The sequence below is a fragment of the Centroberyx affinis genome, unplaced genomic scaffold, assembly GCF_046629955.1.
Source record: "Centroberyx affinis isolate AG114_WGS23_722 - 3 ecotype Tasmania unplaced genomic scaffold, CSIRO-AGI_Caff_v1 ptg005956l_1, whole genome shotgun sequence".
Taxonomy (NCBI): domain Eukaryota; kingdom Metazoa; phylum Chordata; class Actinopteri; order Beryciformes; family Berycidae; genus Centroberyx; species Centroberyx affinis.
The window spans coordinates 25,001-41,731 of record NW_027283027.1 but is presented as its reverse complement, the minus strand read 5'-3'; the positions used below and the strand labels follow the sequence as shown (position 1 = coordinate 41,731).

Here is a 16,731-nt window from a genome sequence, read left to right as displayed (position 1 = left end):
TGTGTGTGTGTGTGTACAAATCCATTTGTGTGTGTATTTGTGCATGCACATGTGTAATGTGCCTGTGCATGAGAGCATGTGTGTATTTGCCCATTTGTATGTGTGTGTGTGTGTGTGTGTGTTAGACTGAATGCCTTAACAGAAACTTTTTGCCCAGGTTATATTCTAAAGGTAAGTCTATTAAGTGTTGGCTATGTGTGATAACTGAAGATTGTCTGGCATTGTTATCGCATCACCACTATCAAAAGAAAACCTTGTGCTTCCAAACAGTCATATAATAAGTAAGTATAAATAAGTATAAATAAGTCATAGAGCTGCCACTGCCGACAGCAGAGACCAAACTGTGCCGGATACGTACTGTATGGAGTTCTCTATGCGTGTGATGGTGAGGAAGGCAGCCAGGTTGGCAGTGTAAGAGGAGATGACGATGAGAGCAAACATCCACCAAACCCCCATCATCATCCTGGTAGCCAGGGTGGTGTAGGGCACCTCTCCACCTAGAGAGAAAGAGAGGGAGACAAAAACAGAGAACGTTTAGCGAGAGTTTGAAAATGATGTATATATCAACACACTTAAGAAACACAAAAATGAAATAGATCTATATGTCAATACAACCATAATCTTTTAGGGTGTGTTGTTTTGGCACAGATCTGTTCTTCTTAGAGCGGTCTAAACACGGAGAAACTGCCGAGAATCGTATTTACGCTCCTGTAGAAAGACATCAAAAGACCAGATCTTTGCCACTATGGGTAAAGAGATATTTGAGATTGAGATTTTAATATTTCTGTGTAAAAGTGGTCTATGACTGTCTACATCTCCCTGAAAATGACTTAATTTACAATCAGTCTCATAACTCCGAGCACAAGCTTGGCAATAGATTTTTTTACTTTAGATGCAAATTTATTTTAAGATATTTTGTCAAATTATTTATCTTGTTCTTCAAAATTTGACTTATGTTGAAAAAATAGTGAAAAAGGAAACTACTGCTACTACTATTGCAATAAATGAGTTTGACATGAATCAAAATTAATCTTGAGATCAGTCTGAATACCAAATATAAATGCTTGCCAGACTATTGTTGTTGTACAAACCTCCCCGTTAAGCTTTAATGCTGCCTTGAGCACCTTGCCTTGAAAAGTGTCCTGTCCATCTTCAAACATAAAACCTCTTTATCCCCATCTCGCTTTATAAAATGCTTTTCTGGCCTTGTCCTCTCAGGTCTTGTTGTGCTACAGTAAAAGCTAACTGCCTCGACTTTCTGTGAGCTACAAAAATGACAGTCATTCTAACCTCAGCCCTCAAAAAAAAAAAAAGGAATCTATTTATTTGTGCAGGAACCAAAGAAGAAAATACCACACATCTATTTGTGGCTTTTCTATTCCACTCAGTTGGATTGTGACCCATCCGATTCATACTTACACGCACACACACATACACACACACAAGTTCCCAGACAATATGCGCACACACACACACACACAGATGATTGATCTGCAGCCTATGAGCTCTTCCTTGCTGCCTTTATTGAAGCCTGTTAGAAATTAGCCTCATTCATCCTTGTAGCAGGGGATCGCTGCTACGTCGACTCAGACCGACAGCCGCTTGCCTCGCTCCCAATTCCCCCGGCCAAGACTCAGTAATATATTTGACACCCACGCAATCCCTTACTCCTCCTCTCTCTCTCTCTCTCTCTGTCTATATGTTCTCTATCTTTCTCCACTGTCTTCTTTGCTCTTTCCCTCTCTCTCTGTCTGAGTACCTTATTGCATTCGATTAAATTCAAATTCTTTATATCTCTCTCTTTCTCTCTCGCTCGCTCTCTCTCTCTGGGTTTATCTATCTTAGGCAGGAAATTTGCTGTTGACATGAGGGTTTGTCAGGAGCCTTAAGGCGCTATACTGTGTTGTACTGTACTCTATGTTCTGTTCAAATAATGTTATAACATTGTGTGTGTGCGTGTGCGTGTGTGCATGTGTGTGTGTGTGTGTGTGTGTGAGTGAGAGAGAGAGAGAACGTGTATGTGCTTGTTTGGTTGTGTGTGTGTGTTGCACTATTCTCCCAGACGTCTATCCTCCTACGTGTTTGATATAGAAAGGTGTGACTTTCATCCAGGTCCTCAATCTTGTTATATGTTTTGAAAGCGTATTCATTTTTCATGCCTCTTTATGTAGTTTCTCTGTTGAGGGCCACATATGCGGTGCTTATGAAATTATTATTTTCAATTCATTTGTCCTTTATTTTATCAGGTAGTCTCAGTGAGATAGAGATCTCTTTTTGAAGAGAGACCTGCTGAGAACACAAAACATTCATAAAATTGACAAAGAAAATCCACAGCGCTGTGTGTTAAACCTGAACCTGTTCAGCAGGCCCTCCACAAAGATTTATTATGACATTTTCTCACCGTGTACCTCACTCTGTCTGTGTTTTGTGTGTATTTCTCTCTCCCACTTTATCATTTCCCACCTGACTCTCACTTTGTCTCTCACTTCAGCTTCATCCCTAGCGTACTAATTCAGATTGCCACCCCAGTCTCCACAATGTGCCCTAAATAGATGTCCATGTAAATGAATAAACACTTAAATTATCTGTTGTTGTTTCAAATAATTAATTGTTTTCAGAGAAAAACAATCTCCTGTTATTGATTGCAATTACTTGTGGCCTGCTGAACATGACTTTCACTATGTTTAAAGCCAACAAGCTTTTTGTAGGTTATATATTTAGGAATAAAACCTTATCAGTTAAAAAAAAAACTAAAAAAAAACATTCTGGTAAAGTTCATGCAGTTAACTATTCACAAGGAATTATTGTCGATTTGCCAGTGGAAAAATGAATTGAGATTTTTTTTTCTTCCAAGAATAAATGCAACCAGCAGGCACAGACATTTTTCCCCACAATGCACCAAAAATGTCCATATATATGCCAGACCATGACTGCAATATCTTGGACTTCAATAGCTTCTGAAAAATGACTTTTGTGAATCATTCCACCTGTAGTAGGTATTTTGGGGTTTGGGGTTTTCATATTGGCAATATCCATGGAGGACCGATTAAGACCCCAAAGGAAACGTATTCCAGAGTTCCAGAGTAATTTTCATGTTGATTCCTGACTGTGTAAGTGACCTTTATAAAATATTTAATATGGTTTGGGAAATGCCTCTGCTGAGCTCCAGCATCTAAATATCCCAAAATTTGAAGTCAGGGGGTCTTTTGTTTAGCTGTTTTAGGTGTTTATAGTTCTGTGTCCCTGGACACGGTCTAAATTAAGCCAAGCTCTCAACAACAGACCTTTTGAAAAGGTTATCCTCTCCTCTGCACATCTTGTGTGTGTGTGAGAGAGAGAGAGAGAGACAGAGAGAGAGACAGAGAGAGAGAGACAGAGAGAGAGAGAGAGAGAGAGAGAGAGAGAGAGAGAGAGAGAGAGAGAGAGAGAGAGAGAGACAGAGAGACAGAGAGACAGAGAGACAGAGAGAGAGTGGGAACGCCTTTGTAGGAAATGATATAAACTTGGATTTATGAAAGTCAATAAAACTAAGTAAGCCATGAGTGGGTTGAAAAGGCCCTTGATACGGTTTATTTGAAGACAGGCTTTTGTTTCATTTTAGAGGTGCCAAAACTTCAGGAACTTCTCCTCCACTGTAAACTTGAGCACCAGCTCCTGACTAATCCACAGTTGATATAACAGTGAGGCACACAAGAATTGATATATCATGATAAAAAACATGAAACTAAAGTCAGACAAGCCATGATCAGTTACAATTTAGAATCAATTTTGGATGTTTATTGAGAGGAGAACTGAACCTCATACGCTGAATTTCTCAGATAGAGGGTGTATGCCTCACTTTATTCAATTGCTCTTGTTGACGAATCAAAAGCAAAATCAAAATGTTTACAGTCGGTATCAATATTGAGCGCTGGAAAAAAAAAAAAGCTAATCCCCACAACAGCTAAAGTTAGAAGTTGTTTGCCAGTGAATTTCAAAAGAGGTACTGGTCCTAAAAAGTGATAGAATTTGATCATCATTCTTATGCAATTTTGTGTAATCATATAACATTGTGTTGACTCCAAGAAGATTTGATTTTTAACAATGTAGCCTGCTTTGAAATCCACGATTAGATCATCCAACAACAGGTAAAGCAATGATTGAAAAATATCTATTTGTTGTTTGCTTGTTTCTTTATCTACCTTTAGTCAGGCAACAGATGTGACAGTGCACTTGATATGAAATATGCACGTTTTATTTCTTAAGAATAAATAATTCTTACACACACAAGCATACAAACAGTCATATATCACTGTGCTATCAAAACCATCGTATAAACAATGAATTGTACTATTGAAACCATCTTTCATACAGTGTATTGTGCTATCAAAACCATCTTTTGTACCGTGAAATACGCCCAGACGGATGTTCATGTTGCCATACAGATAGGATAGGAGATAGGAGATAGGAGGCAGTCAGCAACTCAGTCATTCAGTCTGCCAGCTATTTAGTCATGTGTCGTGTGTGTGTGCGTGTGTGTGTGTGTGTGTGTGTGTATGTAAGCATGCATTTGTACCACAAGCACATCTGCGAGTCAGCACCTTAGGGTTGCTAATATATACTATATGCCTAATGGGTTCATTGAAGAACACCTATGCTGTATGTTGGAGCTCTTCAAGGGCTTCTTCAAGGAATTGTCCCACATACTCCTATCTTAGCATAAGGGTGTTGTTCTTCTGCAGAGGTTCTTTCAAGGAACCACTGTGGGACTACAGAAGGACACAACTGTAAAATTGGCATGGTGACACGTCCCCTTAGGCCTTAGAATGTGTTCAGATGATGACGGTGACACACATTTAAGCACACTTCTTTTCATTGTTTTCTATGGAGCCGTGCGCTCAAGGGATAGGCGCTCTCTCCTTCGCCAAGGCGGTACACCTAGTGTTTTCATGAGCGCACCATAGTAGAAAATGCTTCTACTTTTGCAAGGAGGAAGTGCTGGGAGCGTGGTACATTACCCACAGCAGACCAATCAACATCGATGATAAACACGAGTGACTGCAAAACAATCATGTAGGGTCGTCACAAGGATTATCACAACCTGAATGTAAAAAGACAAGCCTGGCAGATTGTAAAGGTGGCGGTGGGGGCTAATTTCATTGATTCCAAGCGGTGTAAACACTGAAAAGTGTCTGCAAGCTAGGCTAACCTTAGCTAAGTTAGCCCAGTCCTAGCCAAGCCCACACACAGCAGGCTTTCTCCTTGCTTTTTTAAAAATCATCTGTCGTCTGAACGCACCCTTGGGGAGTCATTCTTCTGAAGGTGCTCTTCAAGGTACCTGTTCAGGGTGTCTTGAAAACCACTCGTGAAAGCCCTTTTAGTTTTCTTTTTTTAGAGTGTGTGAATTTGTGTGTGTGTGTATATGTGTGTGTGTGTGTCCATTTGCATATGTGTGTATGTTTTTGGACTCTAGAGGAGGCATAGCTATCCTGAAGGAGCTTTTGTGGATGTCAGCTTGGCAGCTTCAAAGACGCCCTGCTGTGTCCCCGCAGTATAGCTCTCCATTCTAACCTCCATGTTGCTTGCTCTCTATCTCTCCTGCTTTCTCTCTCATTCACTCCTGTGTCCCCTCTCGCCCGGGGGCACACAACATTTCTCTATTTCTTCCTCCTTCCCCCTCCAAATGGGGAAAGCCTGGTAAGCACAATCTGCAAGCCTAGTTAAGGCTCGGTGTGGAGAGATAGTTCATGTCTACAGTGAGACTACAAGAGGAGTGAATTGGAGATTTGGCATGGTGACACGTCCCCTGAGGTCTTACAATAAGGGAGTCGACTGCTTAAGAGGAATATGACTCACATGTAGCCTTCAACTGCCTCATTGACTGACTGGCTGGCTGGCTTCCTGGCCGCCTACCTGACTGATTGGCTGATTAGATAGGTGTGTGACTGGTCCCTTGGCTGTATGATTGACCGACTGATTGACTCTCTAACTAGCTGCCGTATGAGCTAGCTGACAGACCAACTGCCTTTCTGTCTCATTTTCTGACTGACAGCACTATGTCTGCTGTATTCACTCATGACTCATGTCTTACTGCTTAATATCTGGCTGGCAGACTAAACAATGCAATCCTTTAAGGAATACTCTTACTTGTATTCTCATTCACTTTTTTTCCCCCTCTTGATTGTAATCCACCTTCATCTCTTTTATTTCACAATTTTCCTGACTTGTTGACTCTACTGAAAACATCGTTTTCTCCCAGGCAGTATTTCCCAGACCCTCTCTCTTGATTGTATTCCAGCCATGTCTCTTGTAAAAGCATTCCCAGATTGACTGACAGGACAACTAGCTGGCTGTTGGTCATTATTACTGATCTTTTTTAACCTTTACTCATCCAGGGAAGGGTTTTGCTGAGCATGACTTTTTTCAATAATATCCTGTTAGACATGAAAACAGTTACACAGAATTCCCATCTGAGAGCTGCCCAGTCTCACCACACCACCAACTACAGTCTAATACTCAGTTCCACTGGAGTTATTAGTCCTTATGCCTCTTTCTAATCCTCCCTCTTTCTTATTTCAGGTTTCTCTCATAGACACTCTCTCTCTTCTTCCTCTATCTCTGATTTTACTCTAATTTCCCCGTCTTCCTCCCTTTGGGCTCATGCAGGTAAATGCACACACAAACACAACCCGAGGGTGTCAAAGTTTCATTGCTGCTGTATGTTTTGAGTCCCAGGGAGATAATAAGAAAAGAGGGAGCAAGAGAGAGAGGAGGAGTAAAAGCTGAGAGAAAAATAATGAGGAACATGTTGAACAAGTGACCAATAGAGAGAAAAAAGAAAATACATCATTAGGGTGAATATCTACAAGATTCTGTAAAGGTTGATCCTGAATTAGTTCGTTCCAACGAAATTTAGAAGATATGGGTAAAATATCCTGCTAGGCGAGGCGAGAATTTGCACTATTATTGTATTCCTTGCATTTCCCTTGACTGTGATTGACCCCCATATCATTTACTGAATAGCAAAATTCTGGCTGGCCTTCCCATATTCCAGCAGAGGCATTTGGGTGCTTTGAAAAACATATGTAAGGAAATATGAAGTGCACTCGGTCCTCACACATCTGCCAAGTCAGGATGCTGCATAACTATCTGGCAAGCAAATTAAGTGCTCCACTACTTTAAATATATGATAGCAGTGGGCCTCCTCATCCCTCATCCCTCCGCCCAGAGAGACAAACTGTAATCAGTGAGGAAGAGGAGGCGTGGGGCGAAGAGCCCTTGACCCTGTGTGTGTGTGTGTGTGTGTGTGTGTGTGTGTGTGTGTATAGAGCCTGTAAATCCTGTTTGGGTGACTAAGAGGCCATCCCTGGACATTTAGAGGGAGAGGAGACAGAGACAGAGACAGAGATAGAGGAACAGCCTTTTCAGGCGCCAAAAGGCTTACAGGCTCTACACTAGCCACACACACACACACACACACAAAAAAAAACACACGCACACACAGGGGCAGCCAGGCTTTCCAGGGGGAGTCACTTGTACAAAGGCGTCAGTCTTTAAGGAAGTTGTTTCACACCACACCGACCTTGCTATGTTACAAGGTTGGATGTGAAACCACCACAGGCAAACTGTACTTTCAGAAGCCATCTAGAATGCAACGCTTTTCTGTCCTCCTAAAGACTGTGTGGACAGATGATAATTCAGCTCTCAGTGCATTATGTTGCCCTTTGCTTAGAGTGTAAAAAGGAATTTATTTCTTTATACCCCTCCGAGACATCAGAGTGCACAGCCTGTGAGCAGGTATTAGCCTAGTGGGCCGTAGCAATCACTCTGTTGTGGCAGAGGTATGTTGTCAGGTTGGACATTTTACCACCACTTTTGTATGCATTTTATTGCCTTTCCTCTTGTTTGTCTTTATTTTATGCTGAAAATCGCAACAAGAATGTACCCTATGATGTGTGTTATGGAGAATAAACTCATAACAATAACGTTTTATTAGTTATAAACTGATTCCTAGCTACCTTTTACCATTACAACAGGGTATTTACAAAGCAATGAAGTCTGAAAGAATTCAACATAGCTGGTTCTGTTGCGACCAAGTGGTCATTCGCCTCCCTGATTGATTTACTTGTAAGATGGGTTTGGTTACTACATGAGTAAAATGCAACATTGCAAATGGAGACAAAACTGTGCCCTATCTCCCTCTTTTTGTGCTTGTAGCCTAGTTTCTGTTTAACTACTAAAAAATGACCAGATGCCATATTTTGTTCCACCATGACAAAAACCATGACAGTATGACATACAGAAATGAGGAGGCTGTAATTCAAAGTGCACCCAAACGACGAGGAGTGTTGCTGGCAGGATGAGCATAGAGATGTGTGTCGGAGATGGTGGCGAGTATTTGACAGATTCCTTAATAGAACAACGCATTAGGATTAGAGAGGCGAGGGAGGAGAGGGTGGAGAGGGTGGAGAGGTTTGTCTTGTGGTGTCAGGAAAACAACCAGCATCTCAATGTCAATAAGACAAAGGAGTTAGGGTTTGACTGCTGAAGGGGTTGGGGCGCTCTTGACTCAACTCTAGAGCTGAACAAAGTGGTAAAGTGATAAAGGCCATTGGGCTGAGCCTGGACGCTCTGGAAAAGTGGTAGAAAAAAAGACGTTCGCAAAGCCATCTGTGATTACTGACAATAGCCTCCATCCTCTTCATTACTTGCTGTTGATGCAAAGGATCTCCTTCAGCCACCGGTTCATTCCACGGAAGTGTGGCGAGGAGTGCTTGAGGCGTTCACTTGTGCAGACTGTCATCTGGCACTGCAATCTCCCTCCGCAAACAACATCAGCGACGACATTAGCTGACAGGCAGGTGGCTGAGAAATGTTTTCAAACGTATGAATAATCAATCTCTCTCTCTCCTCTCCTCTCCCTTCTACAACTTTAGCCAGTGAGGAGGGACTGAGCACTCTGTTCACAGTTCTGAAAATCTTTAGACCTGCGAATATGATTATGAAACGCCCATCATTTTTTAAATCTACATTTCTACTGCCAACTGTTCTGAGGCTTCTCTCCAAAGTTGTGCTATCACACTTCAGTTACTCTTGGATGAAAGACGAACAGGAACAGTTCATTAGGGCTTTTTAAATGAGAAGAGGGAAGCTGGACCATGTTCAGCTGATGTCAGCTCACAGTTGGAATTACTGCAATCCTTCCACAAAATGATGCAACTTTTTTACCACACTTTCGTTCTTTCACAGTCCAAGTGTCCAGCTGAAGGATGTTTTGGCAGTGACGGACACTGACAGCTTGACAAGGATCGAACATGTGACCATCCACCTGTGGGACGATCTCTCTAACATAGTGTACAACAGAGTAATTAATAGAAGTGGGGAATTTATAGATTTGACAATTTTCATTGACAGAGGAGAAAAGGTCATTATAAAGAGTGACAGTTACTAAAATGGGAAGTTAAATTAGTTGTCTCCTTGATAACATGAACAAGGCGCCTGCAAATCATTTCTCCCCATAAGAGTAGATGCACTGAATGCAAACTGCAAATTCTACTTCGGTAGTTCAAATGGGAAGGCAAGGATACTCAAATTCGATAGATGACCAACTTTGTAATTGTCTCCTTTACAATTTAGTAAAATATGCCATGCACAAGCCCTGTGTACGGTGGCCATTTTAGGACATCCTCAGCCTTACAATGTCCATCTAAATCTGTTTAACGCCATCTAAGTTTGACAAAGTACAGCTAAACCTGACGCAAGTCCACCTAAATCTGACGCAAGTGCAGCTAAATCTGACAAAGGACAGCTAAATCTGACACAAGTCCAGCTAAATCTGCACAGCTAAAAGTACATCTACGAATGACAAAGGTGGCTAAGGATGTCCTAAAATGTCCACCGTACCTGTGATGGACTGGTAACTTGTCTAGGGTTTCCCTGCATGCTGGGATTGGCACCGGCCCTCATGATGCTGAATAGGAGGAATAAGCAGGAAGCAAGAGGAATAATATACATGATGTCATTCTGTGAAACTCTAAATAGTCTTAATTTCTTACTAAAACAGGCAACACAACAGCCATTTTCTGGACTATTATGGTGTGTTTCAAACTTTCTTACACTGTCTAAACAACCTTACACAAACAACTTAACTGATCATCCAATTTATAACACATTAAGTCTTTGTTTTATCTGAAGGTAACTTTTCATATCACGGTATTGTTGTAAAATGTTTTCTCAAAGCCTCAGGTCTTACAAACAAAACAAAACAAAGTCTACACAATATTTCAACTTCCCACATTGACAGGAGAATGTTCACAGCAGCAGCATCTCGTTAAAGAAACCGCTTCTTCATTATCAAAGTATCAGAACGTTCCATCAAAAGTCAAAATAAAACATGATTACTCATATCATCGAATGTTGTAGTTTTCTTTCTCCACTGAGTGGAAAGAGCAGGAAGAACAGAGAGAGAAGTAAAATGTTTTCTAAGTAAAGAAAACACAAGTAAAACCCATCAACTTGTTAGTAGAGCCAGTTTAAGTTGACTAAAAACATGTTTTTCAAATTTGCATTTACTATCACCGGTGCCTTGCAAACACCTCATATCATCAATATAAGCAATTACAATCAATGTAATTAACAGCTTCCAGCTTCCCCAGGGTGCAGAACATGCTTGGATATGATAAAATGTTTCTGAATGGCGATAATTATATGGCATTAGTGATAACCAGGTTTCTAAACACATTTAAGCTCAGGTTCCAACAAAAATAAGACAGAAAAATGTCATACCTAGTATCACATAATAACAATAAGTTTGATTTGAAGGGCTCATTTTAATGATGGATCTTAAAGAGCTATGGTTGAATTCCTCTATATATTCTGAGGCGGAAAATAATAACAAAAGTAAAACAAACCAATAAAAAACGACAAGACAAATAAACATGTTAACCAACTGTTGTTAATTTGTTTTGAGTGAAATAAACAGGAGCTGCTAGAAACACTGAAAAATTAGTCGGATACAGAAACAGTTTTTGTTGCATGTTTGGCGCACAAAATTACCTCAGTTCACCTGCATCAAACATACTTTCACTCTATTTGTGTGCATCCCTCCCTCTCTCACTTTTTTCCCTGCCTCCCTCCTCCTCTCCCCCCCCCCACCCCCCTCTCTCCTTGTTGACATTCTGCAGTTAAAGGTAGCTCCAGATGAGTGCTGCTTTGAAGCCAGCCGAGCGGTGGGCACATCCAGGGGGGTTTTATATATGTGTGGCTTTCTTGTAAAGCTTCAAATCTCACCACTGAGCAAGCACCTCCACAGCCTCAGATTATACCCTTCCACCGTCTGATGACTTGCAGGAATCATTATTTATTTATTTACCATCTATCTCTCCCTTTTCTACTCCCTCACTCTCTCTCTTTTTTTTTTTCTCTGACTGACGGCGCTCCGGTGATTATAAACAACTTGGGAAAGACATATTAGGGTGGAGGGGCCGGGGCGAAGAGAGAGAAAGTGAGAGAGGGATAGAGAAAGACGGGAAGACGGTGAGAGAGTGCATTCATCCCTCCTCCTCTCCGGTCCTCTGCCCTTAAATCTCTCCATCGTCTATGCATCACCTCAAATATCCCTGGCTTGCAGCCTAAGTGTGGGGGGATTTTCCATGTGATGAGCAATTTTATTCGACCCATCAAGTGCCACCATCACAAGGCTACAGCAGGCCAGTAATGTTGAGGATTTGCATTAAGATGCACAGCGTTTACGATTCTAAAGCCTGCCTCGGTTCACCCCTTCTTCCCTCCTTGAACGCTATCTCCCTTCCCAGCATGCTGTCCGATTTCCTAAGCACCTTAAACATCATCAACACATGACAGGATATCAATATATAACATGGGGGAGTATGTATGTGTGTGTCTGACAGACGAGTTTGGGGGGGGGGGGATTGTAGGGATGAAGACCAGAAGCGCGAAGGCAAAAGAATGAGATAAAAAAGAGAGAGTGGTGGCAATGATAAAGTTTACGGAATGCGCACATACACATACACACACACACACACACACACACACACACCCCAAAACCAAAGAGCTAGGACCACTAAGGAATAAACAAGACCAAGATACTTTCTTTGGGGACTAAGATATACAGTATAGCGTGTTTGCTTAATTTTGTGTGTGTGTGTGTGTGTGTGTGTGTGTGCATTTGCTAGCTACATTTATTAAATTGATAGTGTTATAAAATAATATACATTTTATTTAATGTGAGAGCACATGGGTAGAACTGATTCAGAGCTGTGGAGGAGTGATGCTGATATTCTATCAGCTGAGAAAAAGGTGAGATGTGAAAGTTTATTTTTAGCTCATATTATTTCAAGCTAATAGAGGACTTCTCATGATTTATTTTAAATGATTGTTATATGTGAAAATTATATTCTCTGCCTGTTTGTTTCAGCTTGACGCAGGTTTGAATTAGCTTTGTGTTTGGTATGCTGTCTGCATTTCCAAGAAAACAGGCGACATCATATGTAGGTGTGAGATTTTAAACACCCATTTTTATTACCAAATGTCATCAATCAACCACATTACTCATATCCATAGCATACAGTAGGATATGAATCTTTCACAGAAAAGATGGATTGATTATACTTGGTTTACAAGACTTATTTCATCGTCTTTCAGGCACAAATATTGCAAGAAGGGGGCGTTTTAATTTCTCTCTCTCTCTCTCTCTCTCTCTCTCTCTGTATGTGTCTGTGCATCTGTGTATGACAGCACAGAAAGCTCACATAAATTCATCTTATCATTTATATAATTTATTTTCCTTTCATCCTAACTGTAACATGTGTTGAAGGAGTGTTTGTATTATGATAATCACTTCAATATATGTATTCTTATTCATGAATTTGCCATTAATATTTCATATTGGCAATGATTCACCTTTGATCCTCACAAATAGCTCTGGACGCTGTTGGCAGCGACATGTACACCCACACATACAGTAGACACACAAACACAAAAACATGCACTTAAACACACGTGAACACAGTCACACACAGAAACACACATGCTTGTACACCTGTATTTGAAGCACACACATACACAGACACATGAACACACACAATGACAGACTCCTGCAAAGAAATGCATTGCAGGAGGACATGTGTGCAAATGTATGCAGGAATAAGGAGAGAGGGATGAGAAATTAAGATTAGGAGAGCAGAGTTGAGTGTGGGAGAGGAAGACAGGTGGAAAGAAAGAAAGAAAGAAACAGGTCAGGATATAGGAGAATCAGAGGAGGGCAGAAGGAGAGGAGATGACAGACAAGAGTAAAGGAAAGGAAAGGGACGTAGCATGGAGAGATGAGGGTGAGAGAAAGAGAAGAATGGATAGATAGATGTGATAGATAGATATGAACACTTGTTCAATCTGTCGTTCACTCGCTCCTTCTTCCAGGAAGTAATGTACCAGAGAAAGGAAATGAAGACTGTCAGAATCTCTCTGCTCACTCTCACACACACACACACACACATGAACAAGTCAGAGAAAAGCCATGTGTCTGCACGCTGCAAAAAATGTCCATCTTTGCAAGTCATTAAATCTTTCATTGAATCTTAAAATCAGATTTTTTCCTCAAACAAGTGAAAAAATTGGTCAGTGGAGTGAGATAATGTCACTTGTTTCTGATGTAATTTCACTTGTTTCAAGAATTTTCTTGAAAAAAACATCCTGAAATAATGCAGCTCACTCGTTTGTTTCAAGGTATGCGCACTGGCAAAGTTGTGACAGGCTACAGCCAACAGGTTACACTGTGCACTCAAAATAGATGAATTGCCTCTGCCAACAGAGTTGGACGGGGTGTTATCACCCCTTTCTGTTTGTTTGTCTGTTAGCAGACAAAAACGTTCCAAATGGATTTGCATGAAACTTTGTGGAGAGGTTGGTAACGGGGCAAGAAAGAACTGACTAACTTTTCATACTGATTGGCCAAAGGGAGGGTTGGCGGTGCCCGTGGCTTCTCACTATATGGCATATAACTCCCGAACGGAATCACGTTAACATCATCAAACTTTGTGGAGTATCAGCAGACAGAAGAAGAGGCAAACCCTCCATTACTGGGGGCACAACATGGGGGCACTGGAGAGCTCATTTTCCGGTTTAAACATAAACTTGGGCCAGTGGTAGAAGGGAAGCGCTAATGGCTACTGAACAGATATAGTGCTGATTGGTCATGTGGTGTTGTGATAATCGTCTGAAATGTGTAAAAGTGGCTAGAATTTGAACATATCTCATGTCCCATTTCAGGTCCAGTCATGAAAATGTGTGCATCTCTTGATGTGAAACAAGTCGGTAATGGGCTATTAACCTTTGGTGAAAATCAGACATGTGAAACTGATATATCTTGACAATTGCATAGCGTTGGTGGAGGAATGCACTCTACTGAATGCAATCTAGTTTCAACTAAAATTGCCCAAATTCAAAACTAAGAAAAAAGGAAACACTTGATCCTTGATTACATAAATTGCATTGTTTCCCTGTGAGTGCATCTTTTATTCTTTTACTTTTGTAATGAAAAACACAACTTTAACAGCATGAATCAGCAAATGCATGTTGTTTTTGCACAAAATGACAGCCAATCAAAACTATTCAACAAAGCCACTGTCTGATTGTATACAAACACAGGCTGAACTCTATTTCAAACTATGATTAAGAAAAAATAAAAATAACAGTCATTACAGATTACTGAGCTGCAGAACATTCAGGTATGCCATTATGTTGCCAAGGCAGGTGGTTCAACACAACACATTCATTTGATTCAAAGATGTCAGTTGAGTGTGAACGTGAAGAACTGAACATTGTTTTCAGTACTTACTTTTGCAGTTGTTTTTTCTGGGATACATGTTACCTAAACCGTCAGTGTGCCCTGAAGGATTACAGTGGGCCACAACACACCACTCTTTTGACAAAGACCCCATTTTGTAAGTTATATTTAAGATAGATGCACTGAAGGAAAAATGTGTGCTGCAGTCTGTTCTTGCTGTATGTCTCCTCTCTGTTTGGATTTTTTTACTCCCTATTACCCTGCCGTTACAGAGACCAGAGAAGTTCCAATCTGATTTCCGAGGGTAATGTCTCTTTCACTCTGTATCTTTGCCGAGTCGACATGTTCAGAACATGACTTAACTTGAAAACCCACAAGAGTTCAATGTGTGTAATAGGAATATGAGTTTCAATATGAGTTCAACAGGGGAAAAAAAAAGATGTTCAAATTGTACAGAATCACCCTTAGGGGGGACGTTGAAATGGGGTTCTGTACTCACTGCGGTTAGTTCGTGGAAGTCGGCTCAATTTCACAAAAAGAGAGCAAATTAAAAGATTGAAATGCAAATTATTCCCCCACTTAGCTGTGCTGCGGAGCGTGCTCACCATGCAGATATCAGCTGTGTCTGCGTGTGTGTGTGAGAGGGAGATAGAGAGAGAGGGGAAGAGATTTTGTGTGCATGTGTGAGATAGAGCAAGAGTATGTGTCTTTGTGCTTATGTGTATGTGTTTGTGTGTGTGTATGTGTGTGTGTGTGTGGGTGTGTGTGTGTGTGTGTGTGTGTAGTCAGGGGAAAGAGATAACACTTTACATTATTACATTTCACCCTAGTTGTCCCTATGGAAGAAAGTACAGTTAATGTTTTACATTTGGATAAAAAAGGAGAGCAAAGAGGAAGAGCAAGTGTTTTGATGGCTCTTTTCCAAGAATTGAAAATAATTGGAAATGGCAACTTCTCAAATCGATTTCTCCAGCAGTCTCTCTCTCTGGCCTTGAAATTTCATTTTCTTTTTTTCTTGTAGCATAACTACAGCTGGAAAATCATTTCCAGCTGGGTGTGGGCAACACACCCACACCCATTCTGCCATCCCCTCACGACTACACATGCGCATGCATGCGCACACACACACACACACACACACACACACACACACACACACACACACACACACACACACACACACACACACACACACACACACACACACACACACACACACACACACACCTGTTCAGTACTTTGAGCAGTAAAGAGTCAATGCCTTAATTGTGATATCCGGACTACAGTCTTGAGCGTCACAGAGTGCAGGTGAAGTTGGAAATATCTTTGGCTGCCTAATGGGGTGAACTGAGAAAGCCTGAATAGGTTTGCCATCCATGTGGAACATTTGGGACCCGACATGCATCTCCAAGTTCACCCAAAATCTGTGAAGGCAGAGATTGAAGTTTGTCGTCTGCATTTTGGCAGCTGATACGACTCTAGATCGTATCTCTCTAGCTCTGTGTGCGTTTGTTTTATTTATTTGCTTATGTATTTATCCAGGGATCTGGATGCATGACCCAACAACAGTCTTTACTCACTCTTTCTGTCACAACCAATCATAAAACTATCCCTCAATAATGTAGCCCTAATGAAGCCTTCCTGATATCTGTGCTAAGAATAAACAATAAAATACTTCCTGGAAACAAGGTGATGGCCGCTGGTGTTTAATCAGTTGTGACAAACTACACAGCAAACTTCAGTATCAAGTTTTGTGAAATCAAGCAAGGTTGTAGTACATTACACTTGCTTACAAAATCTCTCATGTATAAAATATTTTTCCCAGTTTCACTCACATTTTGTATTTCCAACTGAATGTATCCTTTGGCAAAATCGTGATAAACTTTACTGTGTGTATGTGTGTGTGTGTACGAGTATGTTTGTGTGCCTGCCCTTCAGAGACATTCCGA

General features: G+C 40.9%; 1 protein-coding gene across 1 annotated transcript in view; it reads right to left on the bottom strand.

The window, feature by feature from the left end:
• The window catches only part of LOC139668021 (glutamate receptor ionotropic, delta-2-like), a 78,614-nt gene that overhangs the window by 39,497 nt on the left and 22,386 nt on the right, over positions 1-16,731 (bottom strand). Inside the window, exon 4 of the mRNA XM_071547496.1 lies at positions 359-497. Coding sequence (XP_071403597.1) covers positions 359-497 — 139 coding nt within the window. The remainder of the gene's footprint in view (positions 1-358; positions 498-16,731) is intronic.